This window comes from Manis javanica, chromosome 5 (genome assembly GCF_040802235.1).
Source record: "Manis javanica isolate MJ-LG chromosome 5, MJ_LKY, whole genome shotgun sequence".
NCBI lineage: Eukaryota > Metazoa > Chordata > Mammalia > Pholidota > Manidae > Manis > Manis javanica.
Window position 1 is genome coordinate 84,104,170 of NC_133160.1, and position 22,395 is coordinate 84,126,564.

The 22,395-nt window shown below is 45.8% G+C and overlaps 1 protein-coding gene across 1 annotated transcript in view; it reads right to left on the reverse strand.

Annotated features, from left to right (window-relative positions):
• Window positions 1–434: 434 nt before the first annotated feature.
• The window catches only part of HADH (hydroxyacyl-CoA dehydrogenase), a 60,885-nt gene continuing 38,924 nt past the window's right edge, over window positions 435–22,395 (reverse strand). The window contains exons 3-8 of the mRNA XM_037020148.2: window positions 20,525–20,682; window positions 16,679–16,805; window positions 13,408–13,497; window positions 10,109–10,181; window positions 2,224–2,340; window positions 435–1,230 (exon numbers count right to left, since the gene is read on the reverse strand). Coding sequence (XP_036876043.2) covers window positions 1,112–1,230; window positions 2,224–2,340; window positions 10,109–10,181; window positions 13,408–13,497; window positions 16,679–16,805; window positions 20,525–20,682 — 684 coding nt within the window. The 3' untranslated portion in view covers window positions 435–1,111. The remainder of the gene's footprint in view (window positions 1,231–2,223; window positions 2,341–10,108; window positions 10,182–13,407; window positions 13,498–16,678; window positions 16,806–20,524; window positions 20,683–22,395) is intronic.

Consider the following 22,395-nt stretch of genomic DNA (forward strand, 5'->3'; position numbering starts at 1 on the left):
TTTGCTATTTTGTATTTAATTTTATCATCAAACCTACTTCTAGTCCTGGCTCTGCTACAAAATTTCTGGTGACCTTGGACACATCACTTAAGTGCTCTCTTAATGAGGCCACTGGGCCGCAGAGTTTCTGATGTCTTTCCAGCTTCAAAATTCTATCTTGGGAGACACTTTCCCAAGCCAATGATTAAAAGAAGCTTATGTTATGCTGTTTCTCTTTGTTGGCAAAGAAGAAACAGATGTTCCTTAAAAATTGTTTTCTGTGCCTTTTTGCTTTACTGGTAAGAAATCTGGAGTGACAGCTGCAGGCGGGTTACACACAAACGCTTCTCCTGCCTCCCTTCCCCACCGCTGCCACTTTAAAAAATAACAACAGGCCAAAGGAGATGGGGCATAGTTTGTGCTTGAATTATTATTACTTTTATGACCATTTCAGCTTATTCGATTTTAAATTATATGTTTATTTCAATTCAAATTTTCAGATTAAAAGATTGCATTTTTATTAGAGTCAATTTTCAGCAGTTTGCAGCAATGATTTCTCACAAAAAAAAGAGACAGCTGAGCTCATTCAGATTTTGGATGTGAATGAAACCTCTTCCTGCAAAGCGAGCACAGAGATATTTCCACCAATCCAGCAGCCTGGGCTGGATAAAGATACAACACTGTAAGGCGAGCCCATAACGCAGGGTGAGGCTTGAAGCTGCAGGCAGCCAGTGGTCTCAGAAGGGCCGCAGCATGTCCCACACGCCACAGAGTGTCAATGGCTCACGAGTCACCCAGGTGGCAGTGACGAACACAGCACTTTCCCCTTTACGAGAGAATGAATTCAGGCTACAATGTCCAAAACAAATGTATGCGTCAAGGCACCCAGGATATAAAGCTTTTTAGAAAATACACAGAAATGAGCAGATTAAAGGGAATTAGTTCTCAGTGGAGGAATCTGCTATTATTGTAATAATAGTGGTGTAATTACTTTAGGTACATTATAATCAAAATGCACGTCCAACAGACTGTGCTGTGTGAGAGGAGGTCTGACCAAAGAGCCTTCCCTTGGGCACTTGGGGGCTGCTGGTGTCTGCTTACGGGCTCTGCCCAGGGCCAGGGAAGCTGTGTGTCATTTGTGTTTGTAATATCCTTCTCCAGTCTTCTTGCCAAGCTTATTCTCTGCTACCAGCTTATTCAAGGATGGGCTGGGGTGGAACAAGGGGTTCTTCACATCCATTTCATGCCATCCTACAGAGAGAAGGGAAAAGCTTGGATGAAATGCTGGGGTTACTTTTACATCTCAGCATTCCCAGGGCAAATTTAGAGGTAGAGCTTAGCAAAAAGGGTCCCCACTGTGATGTGGGAGAGCCCCCTCGGACACAGTGCCACTCAGGCCACACAGCAGGGACAGAAGGCAGACTGGGCCAACTTGGCCACAGTCCTCGACAGGTGTCCACTACCCATTGCACACTCGAGGCCCGGCCCTACCAGGGCCTCCTGTTGATCCAATCCGTTCCTGGAAACCACAGATGCTGCAGGTCCAAAAACAAACAGAACCATTCACCCGCTGGTGGGACCCCCTCAGTGGCACACAGAAACAACTTCCAGAACATATTAAAAATCTGAAGTTGATGCCACTGGTATTTTGCATACTCATAAAATTCAAAAGCTCGTGCTTCAAGTAGACACCTCCTCGCTCCTCCCCAATAATGTGTTCTTTCTGAAACCTGGTAGCATGAGCTACATTCAAGTTCAGTAGTCCACCTTTAGTAATTATTGTTACCATGTCTTCCGTGCCCACCACAGTAAAACAGGCAGTTTTTTTGAATGGCTGTGTATCCTGACTGCAGTGGAGGTCACTCATCAGCATTTGTGACAGAATTACAACTGTCCCAATGACAGTTCCTGGTTTTGCTATTGTACCGTGCTTGTGAAAGATGGAACCACTGGGGAAACCACCACAGGGGCATACAGGACCTATCTGTATTCCATATCTCCTGTGAATCTATAGTTATTTCAAAATGAGGTTCAAAATAAAAAAGTTGCCTTGTGAGGAGACACTAGGCAGTCACATTTTCCTTCTCCTGCCACCTATTAAATGGAATCTTTAAGCAGGTGGAGCGGGACTTTGGAAGGTCTACTAAGACCCCTTATAATCGTCTTCAGTAGGCATTGTAACCATAGGTGAGAGAGACTACCTCAACTCAAGGAAAGGAAGTCAACAGAGAAGTCCATCCTTACCGTCTATGATGAACTTTGTGGTATCCAGCCCTACGTAATCAAGCAGCTCAAACGGGCCCATAGGGTAGCCGACTCCCAGCTTTATGGCGGTGTCGATGTCCTCCTTGGAGGCGTCACCTGAGGAGAGGAGGGCAACACTGAGTCACCACCGTCTCTCCCACAGTCGTCCTTGTCATGTGGTTAGTCACAGAATCTAGAGTTCTGCCTATTCACACATTCAAAAAACATCTGGAGTCAGGATTTCTCGCATGGGTAAGATTTCATCCCAGAGAAACATACCAAATGGGTTGCAATATTTCAAAGCTATTCCACCAAGCTATTCTGAGATGAATTCTAGGGCACCACTGCCTTGTTTATGGAGGTGTGGCCCCAGTGGCCTGGACACATTAGTTACTTTTTAATGGGTTGGGATTTTCCAACTCTGGAATAATGTACTAAAATATTACTTAAAGCTAGATCATATATTTTATGGATAAATGTATTTTTTTATAAAAAGAATTAAGTTTTATGTTTCTAATTTTAGTGCGTATTTTTCTTCTGTTTCTTGGTTTTACAAGTAATGAGTATTCCTTTGAAATCACACACATCAACACTTTAGTCCAGATGTTTAAAGAAAAGTCCAAACCTGACTTAGGATCACTAGGCAGTTATGAACCTGCCTTAAGTAGACTGACACAAAAGCCAGTGTGCATTCTCCCTGAAACTTTACCTGTGCCCATTGCCCTTGAGCCACAAGGGCATTTACAGAGAACCTGTCTCCTTTCTCCAAAATCAGGAATGGGAATAGTCTGTAACTAACGGCTATATAAAATTTTGTTTCAAAGCATAAAGAAATGGCTAATTATACAAAAGCCAAGTAAAAAGGGAAAAAATGTTAAAATACTCAGGAAGGGCTTCATACCTAAATATTTCAGATTTTTAGGCATGAGGAACAGGAATTACTTTAACATCTATAGGCACTATATTTTTTAAAACCATATGAGGTGCTAAATGCTGAAGTATTTCCAGACAGTTCAAGGTGAATAAAATGCCAACCCATTGTTTTTTATGGGTGAATCATTAGTAATTAGTCAACCAGAAGCTACTAAAGAATTATGTTTTGAGTCTCAAGCCATAAGAAAGCAAAGAGAGCAAAAATGATTATGGCTCTTAGCTTTATCAGGTGGCCTCCTCCACCCACTCAGCCGCAGGCATGTGCTGCCACTATGGCTCCAGACCACCAGAATCAAGCAGGACCACAGGAGAGGAGTCAGCTGGACTTTCTGGTCTCCCAGTGCATATAAAAGTTATGTTTACACTGTAGTCTGTTAAGAATGCAATAGTGGTATATCTAAAAAAACAATGTACATACCTAATATTTTATTGCTACGTTATGCTAACCATCATCTGAGCCTTAGAGGATTATTTTTTTGCTAGGAAGGGTCCTGCTTCCATGTTGGTGGCTGCTGACTGATGAGGGTGGTGGTTGTAGCAATTGCTTGAACTAAGACAATGAAGTTCTTGCATCAATGGACTCTTCTCTTCATGAACAATTTATCTGTGGCATACAGATTCTGTGTGAAAACATTCCACCAGAGTAGAAATTCTTTCAAAACTGAAGTCAGTCCTCTCAAACCCTGCCTCTGCTTTATTAACTAAGTCTATGTCATATTCTAAATCCTTTGTTGTCATTTCAACAATCTTCACAGCATCTTCCCAGAGGTGGATTCTACCTCAAGTAACCACTTTCTTTGCTCATCCATAGAAGCAACCCCTCATCCATTCAAGTTTTATCCTGAGATTGCAGCAATTCAGCCATCTTCAGGCTCCACTTCTCATTCTAGTTCTCTTGCTATTTCACCAAATTACTTCTTCCACTGAAGTATTAAACCCCTCAAAGTCAGCCACAAGGGTTGCAATTAACAAACTTCTTGTGAAGTTTGACCTCTTCCCATGAATCACAAGTGTTCTTAATAGCGTCTAGAATGGCAAATCCTTTCCATAGGATTTCAATTGACTCTGCCCAGATCCATCAGAGAAATCACTATCTATGGCAGCTATAGCCTTACAAATGTTTCTCAAATAAGACTTGAAAGTCAAAATGCCTCCTTGATACATGGGCTGCAGAATGGATGTTGTTAGCAGATATGAGAACACTCATCTTGTTCACCTCCATCAGAGCTCTTGGGTGATCACGTGTACTGTCAATGAGCAGTAATATTTTGAAAGGAACCCTTTTTCTATGCAGTAGGTCTCAACAGTGTGCTTAAAATATTTAGTAAATCATTTTGTAAATAGATGTGTTCTCATCCAGACTTTGTTGTTCCACTGATACAGCACAGGCAGAATAGATTCAGCATAATTCTTAAGGGCTCTATGATTTTCAGAATGGTCAATGTGCACTGGCTTCAACTTAAAGTCACCAGCTGCATTAGCCCTAGTAAGAGAATCAACTTCTCTGAAGCTTTGAAACCAGGCATTGACTTCTCCGCTCTAGCTATGAAAGTCCTGGACGTCCTTTCCTTCCAGTAGAAGGCTATTTTGTCTACACTGAACATATGTTGTTGACTGTAGCCACTTTTGTTAATGATCTGAGTAGACCTTCTGGATGACCTGCTGCAGCTTCTCCAGCAGCAACCGCTGCCTCCCCTTGCACTTTTGTTACTAACATGGCTTCTTCCCTTAAACCTCGTGAGCCAACCTCTGCTAGCTACACACTCTTCTACTGCGTTTCCTCACTCCTCAGCCTTCACAGAATTGAAGAGAGTTAGGGCCTTGCTCCAGATTAGGCTTTGGTTTAAGGGATGCTGTGGCTGGTTTGACCTTCTATTCAAACAACTCAAACTTTCTCCATCTCAGCAAAATGGCTGTTTCACTTCTTGTGAATTCACGTGTCCACCAGAGCAGCACTTTTCATTTCCTCTAACGTTTCCTTTGCATTCCCAACTTGGCTGTTTGGCTTAAGAGGCCCAGCTTCCAGCCTATCTCAGCTTTTGACATGCTTTCCTCCCTACACTTAACCATTTTTAGCTTTCGATTTAAAGTGAGAGACATAAGCTGCTTCCTTTCACTTAAACACTTAGAGGTCATTGTAGGGTTATTAATTGGCCTAATTTCACTTTTGTTATATCTCAGGGAACAGGGAGATCCAAGGAGAGGGAGAAAGACAGAGACTGGCTGGTCAGTGAAACAGTCAGAATAAACATGACATTGATCAGTTTAGTTCACCATCTTATCTGGGAACAATTCACAGTGTCCCAAAGCAATTACAATAGTAACATGAAAGATCACTGATCAGAGACATAACAAATACAATGAAAAAGTTTGAAATTGTGAGAATTACCAAAATGTGACACAGAGACATGAAGTGAGCAACTGCTGTTGGAAAAGTGGTGCCAACAGACTTATTCGATGCAGTATTGCCACAAACCTTCACTTTGTAAGAAACGCAGTATCTATAAAGTAAATTAAAATGAAGTACCATAAAATGAAGGATGCCTGTATATCTGTTACACATCAAGCACCAGAGACTTGGAATGATCAAAGAAAAACAGGAAAACACTCCAGTACTCACGCTATACTGGGAGGACTCAGAAATGTAAATGAAATATCTCATCATAACAAGTGCTGAAGATTCATGGAGATTCACAGAGCTGTGTGTGGGCAAACATGGAGAAATTCACTCACACTGCCTGATTTCATCATAACCACTGAGGCCTGGGTCCTGAAGGATGAAGAGAATCATACAGGAAAAATGGGAAGGGAAAGGTAATCCAGGTAGAGGGAACAGCATGTGCAAAGGGAAGAATGAGCAGGAACATGGCAGCTAAGTGGCTTCTACTCAGAGGACATGAGACCTCAGAGCTTCTATTGTGTTAGAGCTGGAATGCTGGAATGACAGCCCAGCACATGCCTCTCTCATGGCTCAGCACCTGATGCTGCCCCCAGTGCTTGGCGCCTTCTAATTCACAAACGTCTGTGCGGCTCAACCCCTTCTTCCCTGCAGGCCTCTCTGCTCCTGTGTCACCTCTTCAGAGTGCCTCCCCTTCCTTCCTGCACTCAAACCAGCAACTATCTGAACTCCAGGCTAGGGCTCTTGCCATTCCCTACACTTTATCTTTCTCCATCACTAGTTATCACAACCTAACTTGTTATCCATTGGTTCATTTACTACGGGTGTCGCCCTCACTAGAATATAGGCTCCTGGGGACAGAAATCTCTTGGCATAATAGTTCCAACTTACCTAAAACCATTTAATCAAATCTATATTCAAGGTCAGATAATGACCCTTAGAGGCAATTCTGCGATTCAGATTTAGAGACTCACTTGAGGACTACATTAAAAAGTAATATGAACATACAGCACGTCTAAGGGAAAAAACTAAAGTTTTACAAAGTCAGCAGCTCTAAAAATTCTTTTCTGAGTTAATACCAAGAAAAAGAGGCCGAAAGTAGAGAAATAAAATACACATACAAAGACTGGTATGCCAAGCGCGAGTTAAATATGCTATCATGTTTTAGACTAATAATTCTTAAACTTCTTTAGGGTCAAGCACTTCACTGAGAATCTGACAGAGGGAACACATGTGCACACAAAACTCTGCATCAGCCTTCAGAGCTTCATGGGATGCCCTCTCCTCTCAAGCAAAAGCCCCTCCCTAGCAGCAAAGGAAAGCTTCCTTAGTGGCCTCTGGGACCTCCTGCGCGGCAGGGGCCAGAACCTGCCCAGAGACATTTCTTCTGCTGGCTCATTGGCACCACCTACCAACCGTGCTTGGTATCAAAGCCAAGGAGGGTGCCAGCACCAAGGTCAGAGATGGCACCGCCACTGTCCTTCACTCATCAACAGCCACGGAATGCCTGCCCTACACAGGCACTGTAGGGGGATGAGGACCCAGGCCCTGCAACAGAAAACAAGCATAGTGGGAGAGGAGAAACAGGCCACAGGGGAGGGGGTGGCAACACCCCGAGGGAGAGCCGGCACAGGCAGTCATGATGGATTCCGTCCCACTGGAGCACTGAGGACACTCAGGCAGGGCCCTGTGAGAAAGGTGGGAGTAAGGCATGTGGCGCTGACAGCAGGGGCAGGCTGTTTGGAGAGAGGTTCTCCAGCAAGGCATAAAAAAAATGTATTCTCAGGGAACAGCAGTGTGAGCAGGATGTCATACAGTGACCGAGGGGACAGCTCCTAACACCCCAAGGGTCTGCCCAGGCACAGCCCCCCCGCATGGAGCAGCCATGTGGCCCCAACCACCCCACCAGAGCCGATGGTGACCTCTTAGGGTGGGCGCTTGCGCGTGCAGCTGCTGGCCACTGGGCACCAACCTGATCAATGGTCTAGAAAGCAAGCTCTGCCCACAGGGATGAAGGTGACCGATGGCACCAGGCAGGCCTCAATTACAGTGTGAATGAGGCCACAGAAAGGGCGAGAAGCTAAAGGGCGCTGGTAAAGAAGGCCCAGCACAGGAGCCACACAGCTCAGCACATCAGACAGCAGTGGTGAGGGGCTACTACACACCACAGCGCTTTGGCCAGGAGCACAGGTTGGGGGCCAAAGGCATTCTGACAGCTTCTCAGTTGCCCATGAGGCTCAAGTGAATAGCGACTGAGACGATTCTCTGCTCTAAGGCCCCATATAACCTTCTAAGAGCCTGCAACACAACACAGCCTCCAACAGATCATTTTGGCAAGCCATGCGCGTGGGGCACTCACACCCCAGCTGTGTCTGTACATTTGTTATGGACTGGATGTCTGCATTTCCCCAAACCCCTATGTTGAAGTCCTGCCCTCGGATGTGATGGTATCAGGAGATGGGCCTTTGGGAGATGATCACGATTAGATGAGGTCATGAGGCTGGAGTCCCCTGGGAATTAGAGACCTTCTCAGACTCACCAGAGAGCTTGTGCTCTGCCCTCCACCACGTGAGGACACAACCAGAGGCAGAGGACCTGCCACCAGGTGCTTTCAGCCTCCAGAACTGTGAGAGATAAATACCCGTCATTTATACGCCACCCATCTATGCTATTTTTGTACAGCAGCCTGAGCTGACCAAGACCATGTTTACAGAGAAGTTCTCCCCAATGAATTTGGGGAAGGCTGCGCTAAACAAAGTCACAGGGTGTCTTCCCTGCATGACTCCGTTGCTGGACACAGAGACTCTCCAGCTGCAGGGACAGAGAGAGTATACAGTGTCTCTTCACCTTCCTGGACAACATGCTATTTTTCAGTAAGCACGTGGAGAAGCCTCGCTAATGAAAGACGTGAGGTACCGTGAATGCTGATGCTGCCTGAAGGAGCCTCACTGAGGCGGGATGCCCGCCACAGGGAGAGCCGGGATGACAGGAAGCACCACAAGTGACAAATGAACAGACCCAGCAGGCAAGAGAGGAAGCAGTCAGACAGCTTCAGGTTTCAGTGTAGAACAGATGCAGTTCAGCCAGCTGCTCAGAGCAGCAAATGAAGACAGTGGCAGGTGTGCATCCACGTGCCCCTCTGCGCTTGGCTGAGGAGGTGAGCAGCAAGGGGGTAGAAGCAACATGGTAAGAAGCCTGAGGGGTGACATAAAGTCCATAACACAGTGTGGCTTGCTGGAAAACAGCACCTACCCCAGGCCTGACACCCAGCAACTCAAGAGGCAGATGCTCTGGCCCCCAGGCCCAGAAGGCTGTGGGAAGAGGCAAAGGGGCTCTCCTGCTGCCTGCAGAGGCAGTGCCAAGGGCCGTCTCAGAGTGTTTCAGAGCCCTCTTTTCAGCTGTACCTCACATCTGGCTGGTGACAAAGGGAACCTGTTTAGAAAGGACCACTGTGGAGGGGAGGGGAGAAGAAGACAAGAAAATGGCTTTCAACTGACCATCAGATGCATGGTACATTTGAAATATATCAAAGTGACAGTATGTTTCAGTGAGAAAAAAAAACATTCAGAGGTGGATCACCTGAATGCTACATTCTAAAACATTGCTTAAAAAATACCCCAAAACCTGCCTTTCAAGGTAAGGCAAAATGCTTCACACTTTCTTTGAGGTGTCATTAGATATATTTGTTGATAAACACAGAAATGTTGGTTTGATCTTGGAGCAAAAGTGAGGCAAATGCATCCATAAAACAGAGAGAAGAGTTTTAATATTTAAAGCAGATTTTAAGGAAGCAAATGTTCTTTCATCTCTCCAGAAGAGCTGGTGTAAATGTTTTGTTTAAAAGATGACATTCTCAGGAGCGAGCATTTCTGAATAAAGTAATTGAAAACAATTATACTTGCTTTTTATCAAGTCCTATTAAGGCCTGTTTGACTCTGAAGCAGACATGATAGTTACATTTCCAGAAATGTGGTAGGGAAGGTAAGCAGGAGGCTGCATGTCACTTTATAACCCTGGACCATGTTCCAGGTGTTATATTTTCTACAACAGGGGAATTAATTCTTTGTCAATCAATAAATATTAAGAAAAGCGTTTTAGACCATTCTGAAGGTTAAAACAACAGAAAAGCATCATGGCATCATTTAGAAAGGATAGGAAGGGCTGTTAGAGATCATCTTGTTGCTTATTTCCTATCATCTGTCATACTGTCACAAATTTTAGAGCCTTAAGGAACTTAAAAGGTCTCCTACACCACTAGGTTTTACATTACTATATTATTTTAAGCAGTAAACCTTTTAATCAAAAGCAAGATCCAGATGTAAATATGGTTGGCCACGTAATGGCTTTGGCTGGGACTGCAGTGGGGGATCCCAAAACCACATCTCAGAGGCCTCACAGAGAATCCAGGGGGATCTGGGAACGCAGTGACAAAGGCCCAGGGCCCAGGGTGGGCGAGGCCGATTCACACAGCTAGCAAACAGAAGTTCCTTCTGGACTCTGCATGGCCTGGCCCCTCCCACAGAACCTGCTCCCGGTCTGGGTCAGGACAGCTACCTCGTTCAAATAGCCTGATTGCTTCCATGAGGTATGGCACCACAAGACGATTCACAATAAACCCAGGAGTGTCCTGTTTTAGGAGAAAAAAATAAAAGACAAGTGAATTTTCATTGCACTTTCTCTTTTAGGAAGTCGTTAGACCGCCCCTTCTCGCCCTGTGCTATCTTATCCACATTTATTAAGCTATACATTTTCAAAATCTGTTTCAAAGTATCAGCACAGCCTTACTTCTATGTTACATGGCAACTTATCCAACAATGACAGTACTTAAAAAGAAAAAGAAAAATCAAACCCAGATGGCCCAACAGCACAGATCCTGAAATAAAGGCAGATCAAGGCAGAGGGGTCATTAGAAAGAGCCTGGCTTTGAGGACAGGCAGATCTGGGCCCAATTCTAATACTCCCTGAAACCGTGTCATCCTGAAACGCAGTTTCATCATCTGTAAATGGAAGTAATCATGTGTGCCTCACAGGTGAAGACAATCAGAAGCCACAGAAAATGCTGGGCACATAATCCAGCACTGAACAGTAGCCACTTCCCTCCTCTTCTCTCCTCTCCTCTCCACATTCCTGTCAGGAATCTAGAAAAAGTAACACTCTGCCTTGAGCAACCCTCACAGGAGCACGACCTTCCAGGAGCCATTCTTGGGCTACTCAGGATTTTCTCATGCCCCAGCGCCCAGGGCAGGAGGGTCGAGTTGGGGACAGGTGCCAGGCAGACAAGCAGATACCCTGGTAGACTGCTGGCCTTCCGTGGCACACCACTGAGAGTCTCCACCCTGGACAACTGTTTGTGCTACACGCCCTGGTCACCCATTTCCCACCTTGTTAACATGCTTACCACCTCTCCTGGAGGCCCCGTGGGACCTGGAATCTATCTACCAATCTCTTCCAGGGGCCCATGGAACAGGCCACATTGGTCATTTTTTTGGTGGTATTTAATATGAACCGATTTCCACTGATTAAACAGCGCCCCTTCTTTTAACAAACGGTTGCGATCTTCCTTGTGTCCCACTGCCAGCGTACATGAGGCATTCCATAAATGTCTCCAGTGCAGATGGCCAGCCGCCCACACTACCCAAGGCTGACCTGACGCACGCCACAGGTGATGCGCTGGGCAATGAGGCCATGAGAGCTGTACCTCCTTTCACTTTGGACAAGCTGAAACCATGCCCTACCCTATCTTCACAGGAAGGAAGATGGACAAAAGAACTTTATCAGTTTAACCAAGATTATATTTAATGGAATGATGCTGACATTATAACTAGGGCAAAAATGCTTTTCAACCTCAAAAAGTTTATCACTGCAACTCAGGTTAGAGTATATGAAGGGCACCACATACAAAGTTAGAAATCAGAAAGTAGTCTGGGAAAAATGTTTGCTCCGATTATATGGAATTTTTATATAGAGTTAATATCACCTACATAAAGAGCTAATAGAGGTAAGGAAATAGTGCTAAAACTTATTAAGTATTTTTTAAACTCACTAGTAATCAAAAAAATACTCATTAGAACAAAAGAGCATTTTGCCAACAAGGTCACTGACAAAGGGTTTTCTCCCCATTCTAATAGTATTCAATGCTACTAAGGGTGCCCAGACTTATACTCTCACAATACTGGTGGAACATAAAGAGATAGTCTTTAATAAATACAGACACATTCCGGTGCTTCATGTCACTCTGCTATGTTGGGTATTGGTAAACTGTAATCCTGCATGCCCACCACAGCCCACGGCCGGTTTCCGTGGTTTTACTGCAGCACAGCCACCCTGCTCCCAGGTGCTGTCTGTGCTGAGTTCCCACGACAGCTGCAGAATCAAGACAATGCAACAAAGAACATACACCCTAGAATAGCTGCAGTCAGACCAATTACACATAGTTTGCTAACCCTCATTCTACCAGGTTGCCTTATACTGCCTGGACACCACACCAAGAGCCTGAAAACTGACCCAAAAGGCTCCCCAAAAGCACTACTAGGGGAGAGTTCTGGAGGACAGAACATGGGCACTCTACCAGACCCCAGAGCTCCTAGCTCCTGCTGTGGCTGCCCCAATGGAGCTAATGAGCTATGAGCTAATGGTCACACTGCTGAAGCTAAACCACTGGCTCATCCTGCACTTCCATTTTCACACCTAGCTTTTGATTTGCTAGACATGGGTGTTCCTTCTAATGCTACTGCTACCTTCTGCCACAAACAAAGCATGAACCAGTAAGAAAGTGCAACTGTAACATCTGGTTATTAATAAGATTTTTAAAAAATCCAGGCAATTTAAAACCATACAACTAAACAAACAAGAAATGAATACTAAGAAAATAAGACTTCTAGTAACATTACACTCCTGGACTGGAGGGATTGGCACATGTAAGTCCGCTCTGTCCAGCTACTGAGATCCACACTGACTCATGACATATTCAAATGCTTCATGAACAACAGGAGTTTTCATGGGTTAATACAACACGGTGAATTCAAACTTGAGAGTATTTTAGAAAAGCAAAGTATGCTCTGAAAAGAATTGCAATGATAAAAAAGGTGACAGTCAAAAAAGGTAGATGACCAATTTGTGAAAGTCTGTGATGGTGGGGCATTTGTGACGTGACTGACCCTTTACAAAAACTGCCCAGATGCACAGACGTGTAACCCCACGTTTGGGGGGAACTAAAGAGGAACTAAAGCAAACAGAGAGACCAGAGGTAATCAAAAAAACAGCTGGTGACAATTATTTTACATATAATAACTGGGCATCTGAAGGGAAAAAAAGGCCAGAGGCCAATGGACACTGGCCATGCTTCTCACTGAAAGACCAAATCATCGGCCGCATGGGGAGGAGGCTCCTGCTCGCCTCACTCCCCAGCCGCCGCAGGGCTTCTCCCTTAGGGAAGCCTGGTGTTCCATCCAGGGCACACATGTCCACCAGGCTGTGCTAGACGCACAGGCTCCGGCCCCCAAGGGCCCAGCAGAAGCTAAAGCTGAGGAGGTAACAGAAACCACTTATGGGCACACAGCCACTCACTCATCAGCACACAAAGCCACCACCCAGTGAGGTCTAGAGTTTTCTATTCAGCTGAAGCCCTGGGCTCCATTCGGATCTCAGACTCTCCTCCCGATGGCCTTGGGCATGGCTTAGGCATCTGGTTTCCTGGCTGGCCAACTAGAAGGGATGTGCTGCTTGCTATTCACAGCCCACAGACAGGCCCGCAGCCAATGTGCCAGTCTTCTGTCATTCTACTGCGGAAGAATTCCATCCAGAAGCCAGGGTCCAAGGAAAATCACCGCCTCACCAAGCCGCCCATACTCTACCTTACAAGAAACAGGATGCTTTCCCAGGCTTTTGCTGAAGTCTGTCAGAGACTCAAATGTCTTCTGGCTGGTCATTGGTGTTTTAATGACCTGGAAATATGCAAAGCAGAATTTTGACCAGAGAGTCAGCAAGTTCAATACAACAGTTCAAGATGACACTGACCAAACATATACACAGAGGAGGCAAAAACAGATTCAGTTTCAGAATACAGGGATCTGAAGCCAGAAACAAAGTGTCCATTTTAAGACAGTGGAGTTCTAGAGAATGTACAAAATCAAGGTTTAAAATATAAATGTGTGTACATGTGCAGAACCGTTTACCTACACTGCGCAGAACTGGGTTCAAATCCCAGCTGCACCATTTATTGGCTTTGTGACCCTGGGCATGTTTCTTAAAAGTGAAATAGCATTGAAATCTCTCTACCCACTTCATGGAGTTGGGTGAGAATGGAGCAAGATCAGGAGGTAAAGCATTCAGCACAGCTCCTAGGAGGTATGAAGTGCTCAGTAAATGCTGGCTTTTGTTAGTGTTTTACTTTGCTGTTGTTACGGACTTCAGGGCGATGACTGAAGCCTACTACTAGACTATGGTGTCTGCCCTTGAAGTACTCTGCACAGAGACCCACCTCCTCTTATACAGATGAGGAGAAGGAGCCCCGAGCAACCTGAGTGGTTTGCCAATGTCACAGGCCTCTAAGACTCTGAGGTGAGGATGCCCCTCCCTCACTCTCCTGGCACAGATGCTCCAAAACCCAGTGGTTCTCTTCAATCAGCCCACAGAGGAAGGCTTTTCTTTCCAGTAAACAGGGGCCTACGGCTGGGGCCTGCCACCTGGCAGGCACCTCAGGAAGGCCCCACAGCCCTCTGACCTTGGGGTGCAACTGCTCCCCCACTGACAGTGGCCTGCTGGGCCCCACAGGAGACAGGCCAAGCACCATGCCTGGCAGCTGGCCCTAGGGAAGTATTTAGAGAATTCACCTGTCAGAATTAGATAATGGAAATGGAGACCGAGCTGAATGTCAACTTAAAAATATATATACATAATTTAAATACCAGCTCAGGAACTTCCATGAGAGTCAAAGCAAACAGGCTTGCTGCTATATCAGACCCTTTATTTAAGCTCAGGCAAGTCACATCAACCCTCCATGCCTCACCTCTCTTCTATAAAATGGGGATAATGAAACCTGACACATCCTCCCTCCTGTAGGAGGACTGCATGGCTTAATGAGCCAGGGTCTCTGCAGGATGAAAAGTGCTACATAAATGGAGAGAATTATTATCTACTACAGTGTTTTACTGTGTTCACAGCGTGGGGTGTGGTGGAATGTTATGACACTAAGGGAAATAAATGAGTAGCAACGTGAAAAAGCACCATGAAGGTGGGGATGACGAATGGGATGAGATGAGATAGACCAGAAACTGCTATGTAGGTGTTGCAAATCAAATGGCAATCCAAGAGTTATTTATTCTAAAGCAAGTGAAAAAAGGGCTTCACCAGGACCACAGAGACAGAGCTAGGGTAGAGGACGCTAATTACAGACTTTTAAAATAATTGGTTGGTTTAATGGAGTCACTAGTAAAGGTGTTTTAACAGGAGGGATGCATATTTATTCATTTATTCAACAAACAGCAATTGTGCTACAGATATTCTTATAGTTCCAACATAAAGTCTGAAGAAAAAAAATATATATATATATATATACATATATAAATGAGCCCAGTCCCAAGAAAAAGAGCCGCTCAACTTGTGATTCATTTTTGGTGCTCACCATGAGACACCTATGCGAATGCTTGAATTAAGCAATAAAAATTGAACAGAGAAGAGCACTTTAAGACAACATTTTCTAGAAAACAGTTAACATTTACTAAGCATTAGCTGTTAACAACCAAATGCTACATTTCCAAAGACACAGATGGATATTATCAGATAAATGCAATTGAAAACATTATTAGAGTTTGAAGTATATCTATAAAATACATCTTTATCTCTCAAACACATATATACGATACAGCAACTACAGAAAGTAACTAATGCGTAAGTACTGAAATGTTGCCAAGTGCATCCCACTTTGCTCTCTTCTGCCTAAAGACAACTGCTGTTTCTTCTATTTCCCACACTCCTCCCCTTCATCCGTCAACTTCTCCAAAAACAGCCTTAGGGACTGGGAATAAATTAGAAGATGCTAAGGAGCAATGTTAACAGAACAAATAAATTCCTATCACTGGATGGGTCAGAGCTGTCTACAGTCATGATTAAACTAGAAGTCAACGCTTATGCTGGGGAGGGCAGAAGAGGGGGCAGTCAGTGAGGAGATAAAGGAGGGCAAGGACTTGGAGGAGAAGCAGCAGTGGAGAAAACAAATCCTGCTGCGCCCTCCCCAGAGGTCCGTCTGGCTCCACACCTCCCACGATCCCCCACAGTTCGCAAGGCAGTAACTCCTCAACCTCAGAATAAAAGCTGCTTTAATAGTGGCTGCTCCTCAGACCCTGTAATTAGCCCCCTGTAAAACTCAAGTTGCCACATTTCAGGCACAGATTGTCTATTATGACTCGTCTCCCTCATACCCACGTCTCCAAGCCAGCAAGCAGCAGCAAGCCAACAGGACCACTATGGGCAGCCACCCTGGCCACTCCCATCCACCTCATGGGCTGCAGTGAGGACGTTCCAGGTTCCAGGAGCTGCTTTGACACTGTGATCATAACACATGGGAGATGGGCCTCATCTGTGAATAATACTAAGGCCCTGTTACCTGGGCTGGAATTCAACCCAGGAATGGTGGACGAGGTGATACAGTGGCTCCTGTGTAGAATCAGGCTATGGAGTAAACTTCTAGTTCCAGCTGGGAGCACACTGACCTCAGGGAGACAATATGATCACGTGTGGCTCGCCCCTTGTGGTGTCATCAAGCCAGGGCTCGCTCTCTAGTGCTGCCTGCCCAGTCTGACGCCTCGCTCCGCACTGCCCACCAGCTATGGCACAGATAGGTAAAGACATTCCACAAAGTTAACAGCCCTGTTGGACCAGAACACAGGGCTGCAAAGAAACAAAGCAAACGGGCCTTTCTAGATATAAAGTGCACTTTCTTCCTGTGGCTCTCAAAGGACAGATGGTGGCTAGAGAAACATAAGCACAAATACAAACTTTTACCCTCCCATTAAAATCCACCCAGTGCAATTCCAAGGAGCAGAAAGGGCCCAACTCAAAGTGGCAGGACTGGCACGATGAGAGCTGGCAGAGTGGACAGACACGCACAAGCAGGTACCTACTGACCTCCACAAGCTTCATCAAGGGCACCGGGTTGAAGAAATGGAGCCCGGCGAATCGGTCCTGTCTGGTGGTGGCATTGGCTATGCTTGTGATCTGCAAAGAGGAAGTGTTGCTGGCAAAGATTGTGTGTCTGTGGAGAGAAAGATGGTGGAGGATCGCAATGAGTCCCACCTCTGGAAACAGTCAGTACCACTCTTGGGTGCAATGCGCAAGCCAACTGCTTACTGCCCAGACCTCCTATCCTGAGTCCTGGAGGAAGTCAGGTTGAAGACACATCTTCATTTAAGGCTCAAATCAAGTCCCCTGTTTCATTCAAGTTCTGAAATTTTAAATTAAGCAACTTAAAAGTTATCTTTTCCAAAGGTATATTTGTTACCAGTATCACCACAATTTAAGGGAGCAAAATTTCTCCCACTTGGATCAGTTAATTCTCATTTTACATGGAATATAAGGAGGCAGCTACTTAACCAACCTCAGCCACAAAATGGAACTCTGAGAAAGACTAATGAAAGAAAGGATACATCACAGACACTCAAACAGAAAACTAAAGGGATACCTGAATCCCCAACATGAAACATGTGAAATAAATATGAACAAAGATCTTTTTCCCTCGAGTGAAAAGCTTTACTTTCCCATTGAATGGGGATTAAAATGAAAACAAAGGGAAACCAATATGGTTCAAAAGAAGTTTTAAGGTTACACCAGTGGATTTGGGGAAGGAAGGATACATGAATATGCAAGATAAATGTAATTGAAGGTATTCTGGTTACAAAATATTTTTTAAAAAGCAGTACCACCTTCTTTTTGTGTGTATAAACTATTAAATAATTAATTTAAAAATGTCCATACTGACTTAACCAAATTAATTTTTTTAAGTCCACAGTAAAGTCGGGTGCCAAAAGCCTAATAGGCAATCTTTAAACAAGGATGAACACGACTTCAGGCTTTCTCACAGCGCCACCTTGTGGATAAGTATACACAACTGCCTACAGCTAATACGACAATGGCCTGGTCAGCACGCAGGAAGGGGAGTGTGTCCTCATGACCAGATTTGGGGGTTCCTGTGTACCCAAAAGGCAGTATTACAATCTGCCTGAGATCAGGAGCAAGGGGCAGGAGAAGAAGATGAGCAGGGAGAAGAAACTAGCTGGGAAAGGGGAGAGAAGAGTGAGGTGAACAGAGAAGCAGGTGTGGCAGGACGTCTGGCCGCCCAGGGACGGTCCCTAAGGTCCTCAGTTGAGGAGAGTGCCCACCTTTCTCAAACAACTTCCAAGTGAGACAATTTAAGAGCCAAGTAAAGGAGCCATTTTTTTTAAAGAAAATAACATTTTTAAAGTTTTAAAACTCTCCTTTTCAAAGTTTCTTGCTTTTTGGTGAAAAGGGGAAGTAACATGGACCATCACCCATTCCAGGTGATGAGAGAAGGTCTGTAGTGACACCAGGCGCACTGCCACTGCTGCGCTGCCACACACCTACACCACGGCCTGTGGGGTCAACTGAGGGCCATGGCATGCTGGCAGGGCGGCTACACCCTCCACACGTGGCTCCTCCTGGTAGGACATCTGAGAGGGGGATCAAAGGCACACTGACTGGAGGGCTGCTTTAGCAGAGGATGATGTTACCTCAGAGCCTAGTCCTGAGCGCCTCCAAGCCCGGCACTCCCTGCACACATTTTCCTAGAGGGAAGGAAAAACCTCCTCCCAACAGACCTCTGCCTCCATCTCTTCCAGTGAGCCAGGCTGACCCTGGCTCCTTACAGTGTCTTACACTGACTTCTTTCAACACAGACACAATGTATGACATATTAAACATACAGATTGTCTGATCTTCCACAAAAAAAGTATACCCTCATGTTTTCCTTCAAACATCTGACTCCCTTGGACCATTTTGTTTTTCTCTTTCTGATACTCAGGTACCCAATAAACTACTCTTAAATGTACTAGTAGCAGATCAGCAGCACAAGCACAATGACTACTAGCAATGCCCCCTGGCCTTGAACGAAAGGCGCTGATGGGGATTGTGGTGCGCTGTAGAGTCCATGCCTCGTCCAGAGGGCAGAGCCAGGCCTCAGCTTGGCTGGCTGGGTCCTGAGCCACACTCCCCATCCGCTCTCCTTACGCTGCAGCCAGGAAGTCACATTTCCTCCAGGTGCAGCTGTTTCTTCAGGGTTTCCACTATATAGTGAAGTTTTACCTAATCAAGTGGCTTAAAAAAACAAAAAACTTAGCAGGCGATCAATAAAGGTGGGGATCTAAAGTGAAAATGAGTGTGGAGAAGGAGGGCTGATGGCCAGAAGCCAAGTCACATCTACAGTGTGCCTACTACGGCATGCCCTCTTGCACGTCACACCTGGTTCACACACACTTAAGTGAAAGAGCCTAGCGGAGTGCCTGACACACAGCAGGCACTCAGGAAATGTGAGCTGAATTAATCTCCTAAACCACCCTGGGCAACAGGTACTACTACCCCCTAGATTACTAGGGAAACCTAGAAAGTCAGAACTGGGAAGGTCTTGGAAATTATTTACCCGTAATGGCTCAACTCAATTACAGATGACAAAACTGAGGGCCAGAAATGCTTCCTGACTGGTTCAAGGTCAGACAGCGAAGTAGTGGGGCCGGCAGCTGTCCCCAGTCCACCTGACTGCCCTAACAGTCCTTCAATTACTGGATGCTGACACAAGAGGGCACTCAGACCTGTCCCTGTCAGTGGGGAGTGCCCGAACATTTCAATAAAGGCCAAACTGCCTGCCTAAACTCCCTTCCTGGGGCTAGCATTTTACCACCTTAAGGGGCTCCCTGCTGACTTGGGAGTCAACACCCCTAACACCAACAGAAGGGAGTCTTCTGTTTCTATCTGATGTTTCTACCACCCCTAAATGCCAGTGTTAAGAACATGAGCACGGTTGTCAGCAGAGTGATGTATAAGTGGCAGAAAGACAGTCCCTTCTCTTTGTCAGGGCCAGAGCCTCTTCAGATACCAGGCCACAGAGCCCTGAGGGCCGGCAGCCCGCACACTGGGATGCAGGTGTCCCTCTCTGCTGCTGCTCACTGGCGGCTGCCAAAGAGTCACGTTTGTCACACAACCTTGTTCTGACTTTCATTTCTAACCAAGAAGGGTGAAGTGTGGCCAAGCAAGCCCCAGGGAGAGCAGGAAACAATTAGTCAGACGTCACCATCACCAAAGCTGAGTCAAACACAACTGAATGCTCCAGCCTCCGAGAACAGGAGCTCCAAGTGCACTCAAGCTTACTGGCACAGCGGACACAGGTTTGAGCATTGGGGACCCAGGCGCCTGACCTCCATGGGGCTGGCTGGCCTCTGCCACCTTCGGCCAGGAAGCCTGGTAGGAACTCGATGCTCCTTTAATGATTCCAAGAGCATTCTGATTTAACCCAGATAAAGCTCCCAACAGGAGAGTCCTGGCAAACTTTGTGCAGAGAGGCAATCCCCTCAATTACACTATAGTTTGTTCACCCAAAAAAGAGGGACACAAAACTACTGAGGCTCCTCAAAAGACATTTAAGAACACTCCCAAGCCACCTCCACCATCTGGCCAAGGAGCACCCACAGCCCTGAGGCTGCAGGAGGCAGAAGCCTGTCCCTGGACCTTCCATTTCACGGTGGTTAGTCCCACCGTCATTTGGAGACAGGGATCATATGGGGGCGACACAAGCCCTGGGAAGCAACTGGGATGGAGGGAAAGGGAAACAGTGCTGGGTCTTCTGGAAACAGCTGTGGGCTTGTAGAAAGAGAAGTGGGCTTATGTCAGAAGACTCCTTCCTGGGAGAGAAGCCTAAGCCCAACAGGGAGCCCTCCAGCCCTGTAGGAACACCAAGGGGTCACGTACTCAGCGGCAAACTTGTCCAGCCTCTTGAAGAGCTCATTCTTCACCTTCAGATTCTCCACGATGGCCTCCACTACCAGGTCTGTGCTGTGAACTACAGACGCTGCATCCGTGCTGGTCGAAATGCTGCTCAGCGTCTTCTCCACAAATTCATCAGCAGCCTGACGCAATGGAAGGAAGGAGAAAAACTGCTCACTGGGCTCATCAGAAAACTGTGGGATATGCTGCCAAGGCAGATGGCAAGAGGAGAGTGGGGCAGGCCAACACAGCCCAGGCACAGCTGGAATGCACCCTCAAGTTCTAAGAAATAAAACTCCGTACCTTTCTGCTTAGGGACAGTGGCATCTCAATGTACTTCTAGACACCAGCACAAGAATCGGCCTCTGTTGGTCAACTGTCATTATCATGTAGAGGTTGTAATCTTTCACGCTCTTAGCCAGCTCCATTCTAGCTACTGAACTGCCTGTTCATGGCACCTGTCTCGGCCTGCTGCATCTGTTCTCGGAATGAACAGACAGCCCTGCACTGCTCGATGAAGCTTCTCATGGTCCTTCCAGAAAAGCGTAAAGCTCAGTTCAGTACCATCCATTAGTCTGAGAGGTGGTGATGACTATTCCCCTCTAATAGGAGGCAGAGAAGAACTGAGTATGGGTAAGAGAGAGGGAAAGAATGCCAAACGGAGCTGTCATTCCTCAGATAGTCATTCCCCATCACGTGGTGTTTGAAAAACATGCCAGACACAACCTCTGCCCTCAAAGAGCTTGCAGGCCCTTTTTCCCCTCATCTTCCTCATTTGTGACTCCAGGTTTCCCAAGAGAGGCCTCGGTAGGACAGAAGCAAACAGTGCCTACTGCCATTTAATTTTCAAGATGTAATTTGCCCATGGGGCATCAAAATGGTCAACATAAGCAAGTATCCAAAATTATCATGGAATAAAACTACCACCAGAGCTGTTCAATAGAAATAAAATGTGAGATAAGAGGTGATTATAAATATCCCTTTGGTTGCATTTTAAAAAGGAAAAAGAAACAGGCAAAATTAATTTTATTTAACCTAATATATCAGATATTATCATTTCAACATGTAATTTATATTATAAAAAGGTGTTTTACATTCTTCTTTTTCTATTGTCTTTGAAATCCGATATGCTTCACACTTACAGCATAACTAAGTTCAGACTAGCCACACTTCCAGGCACTCTGCAGCCACCCGCAGCTCCTGGCTCCCGCACTGGTCACAGCTGGTCAGTCTCACAGGTGGAGGCTGACTCCTCCCTCCTCCAAGCATGTCCCCGGCAGAGGGGAGAAACATCAGGAGGCTAGACCCCTGCGGAGTGGTCAGTCAGCAGCTGAGCATCTTGAACACAGGCACGCTGTTTTAACCCTCAGGGCAGGGCCCAGAAAACGGGTGACACATGCCGACTCTCGGCTCAGGGCTTTGGACTTTACCTGCCTGGATCCGCATCACAGCATGCCCTGTATCAGTCAATAGTATGGGGCCAGTAGCAGAGATCTTAATTTGTCTGTGATGTTAATTGTTTGGGTTTTTTCAGGGAGAGGGTACAATTATCTCCACCTTTGTCCCTCTGATTTTTAAAAGGTAATTAGATATTAAGAAAATGCAAGTCAAAACCACAAGATACCAGTTCACATCTCCTCTGATGGTTTTCATGGGGGAAAAAACAGAAAATAATGAACTAGTCAGGATGTGGAGAAATTAGTGCTTGGAGGAATATAAAATGGTGCGACCACTATGGAAAACAGTTTGGAGGTTCCTCAAACACCTAAACACAGGATTGTCATATGACCCAGCAATTCTACTTCTGGGTATACACCTGGAAGAACTCTTTCAATTCTTCAATATACAACACTGAA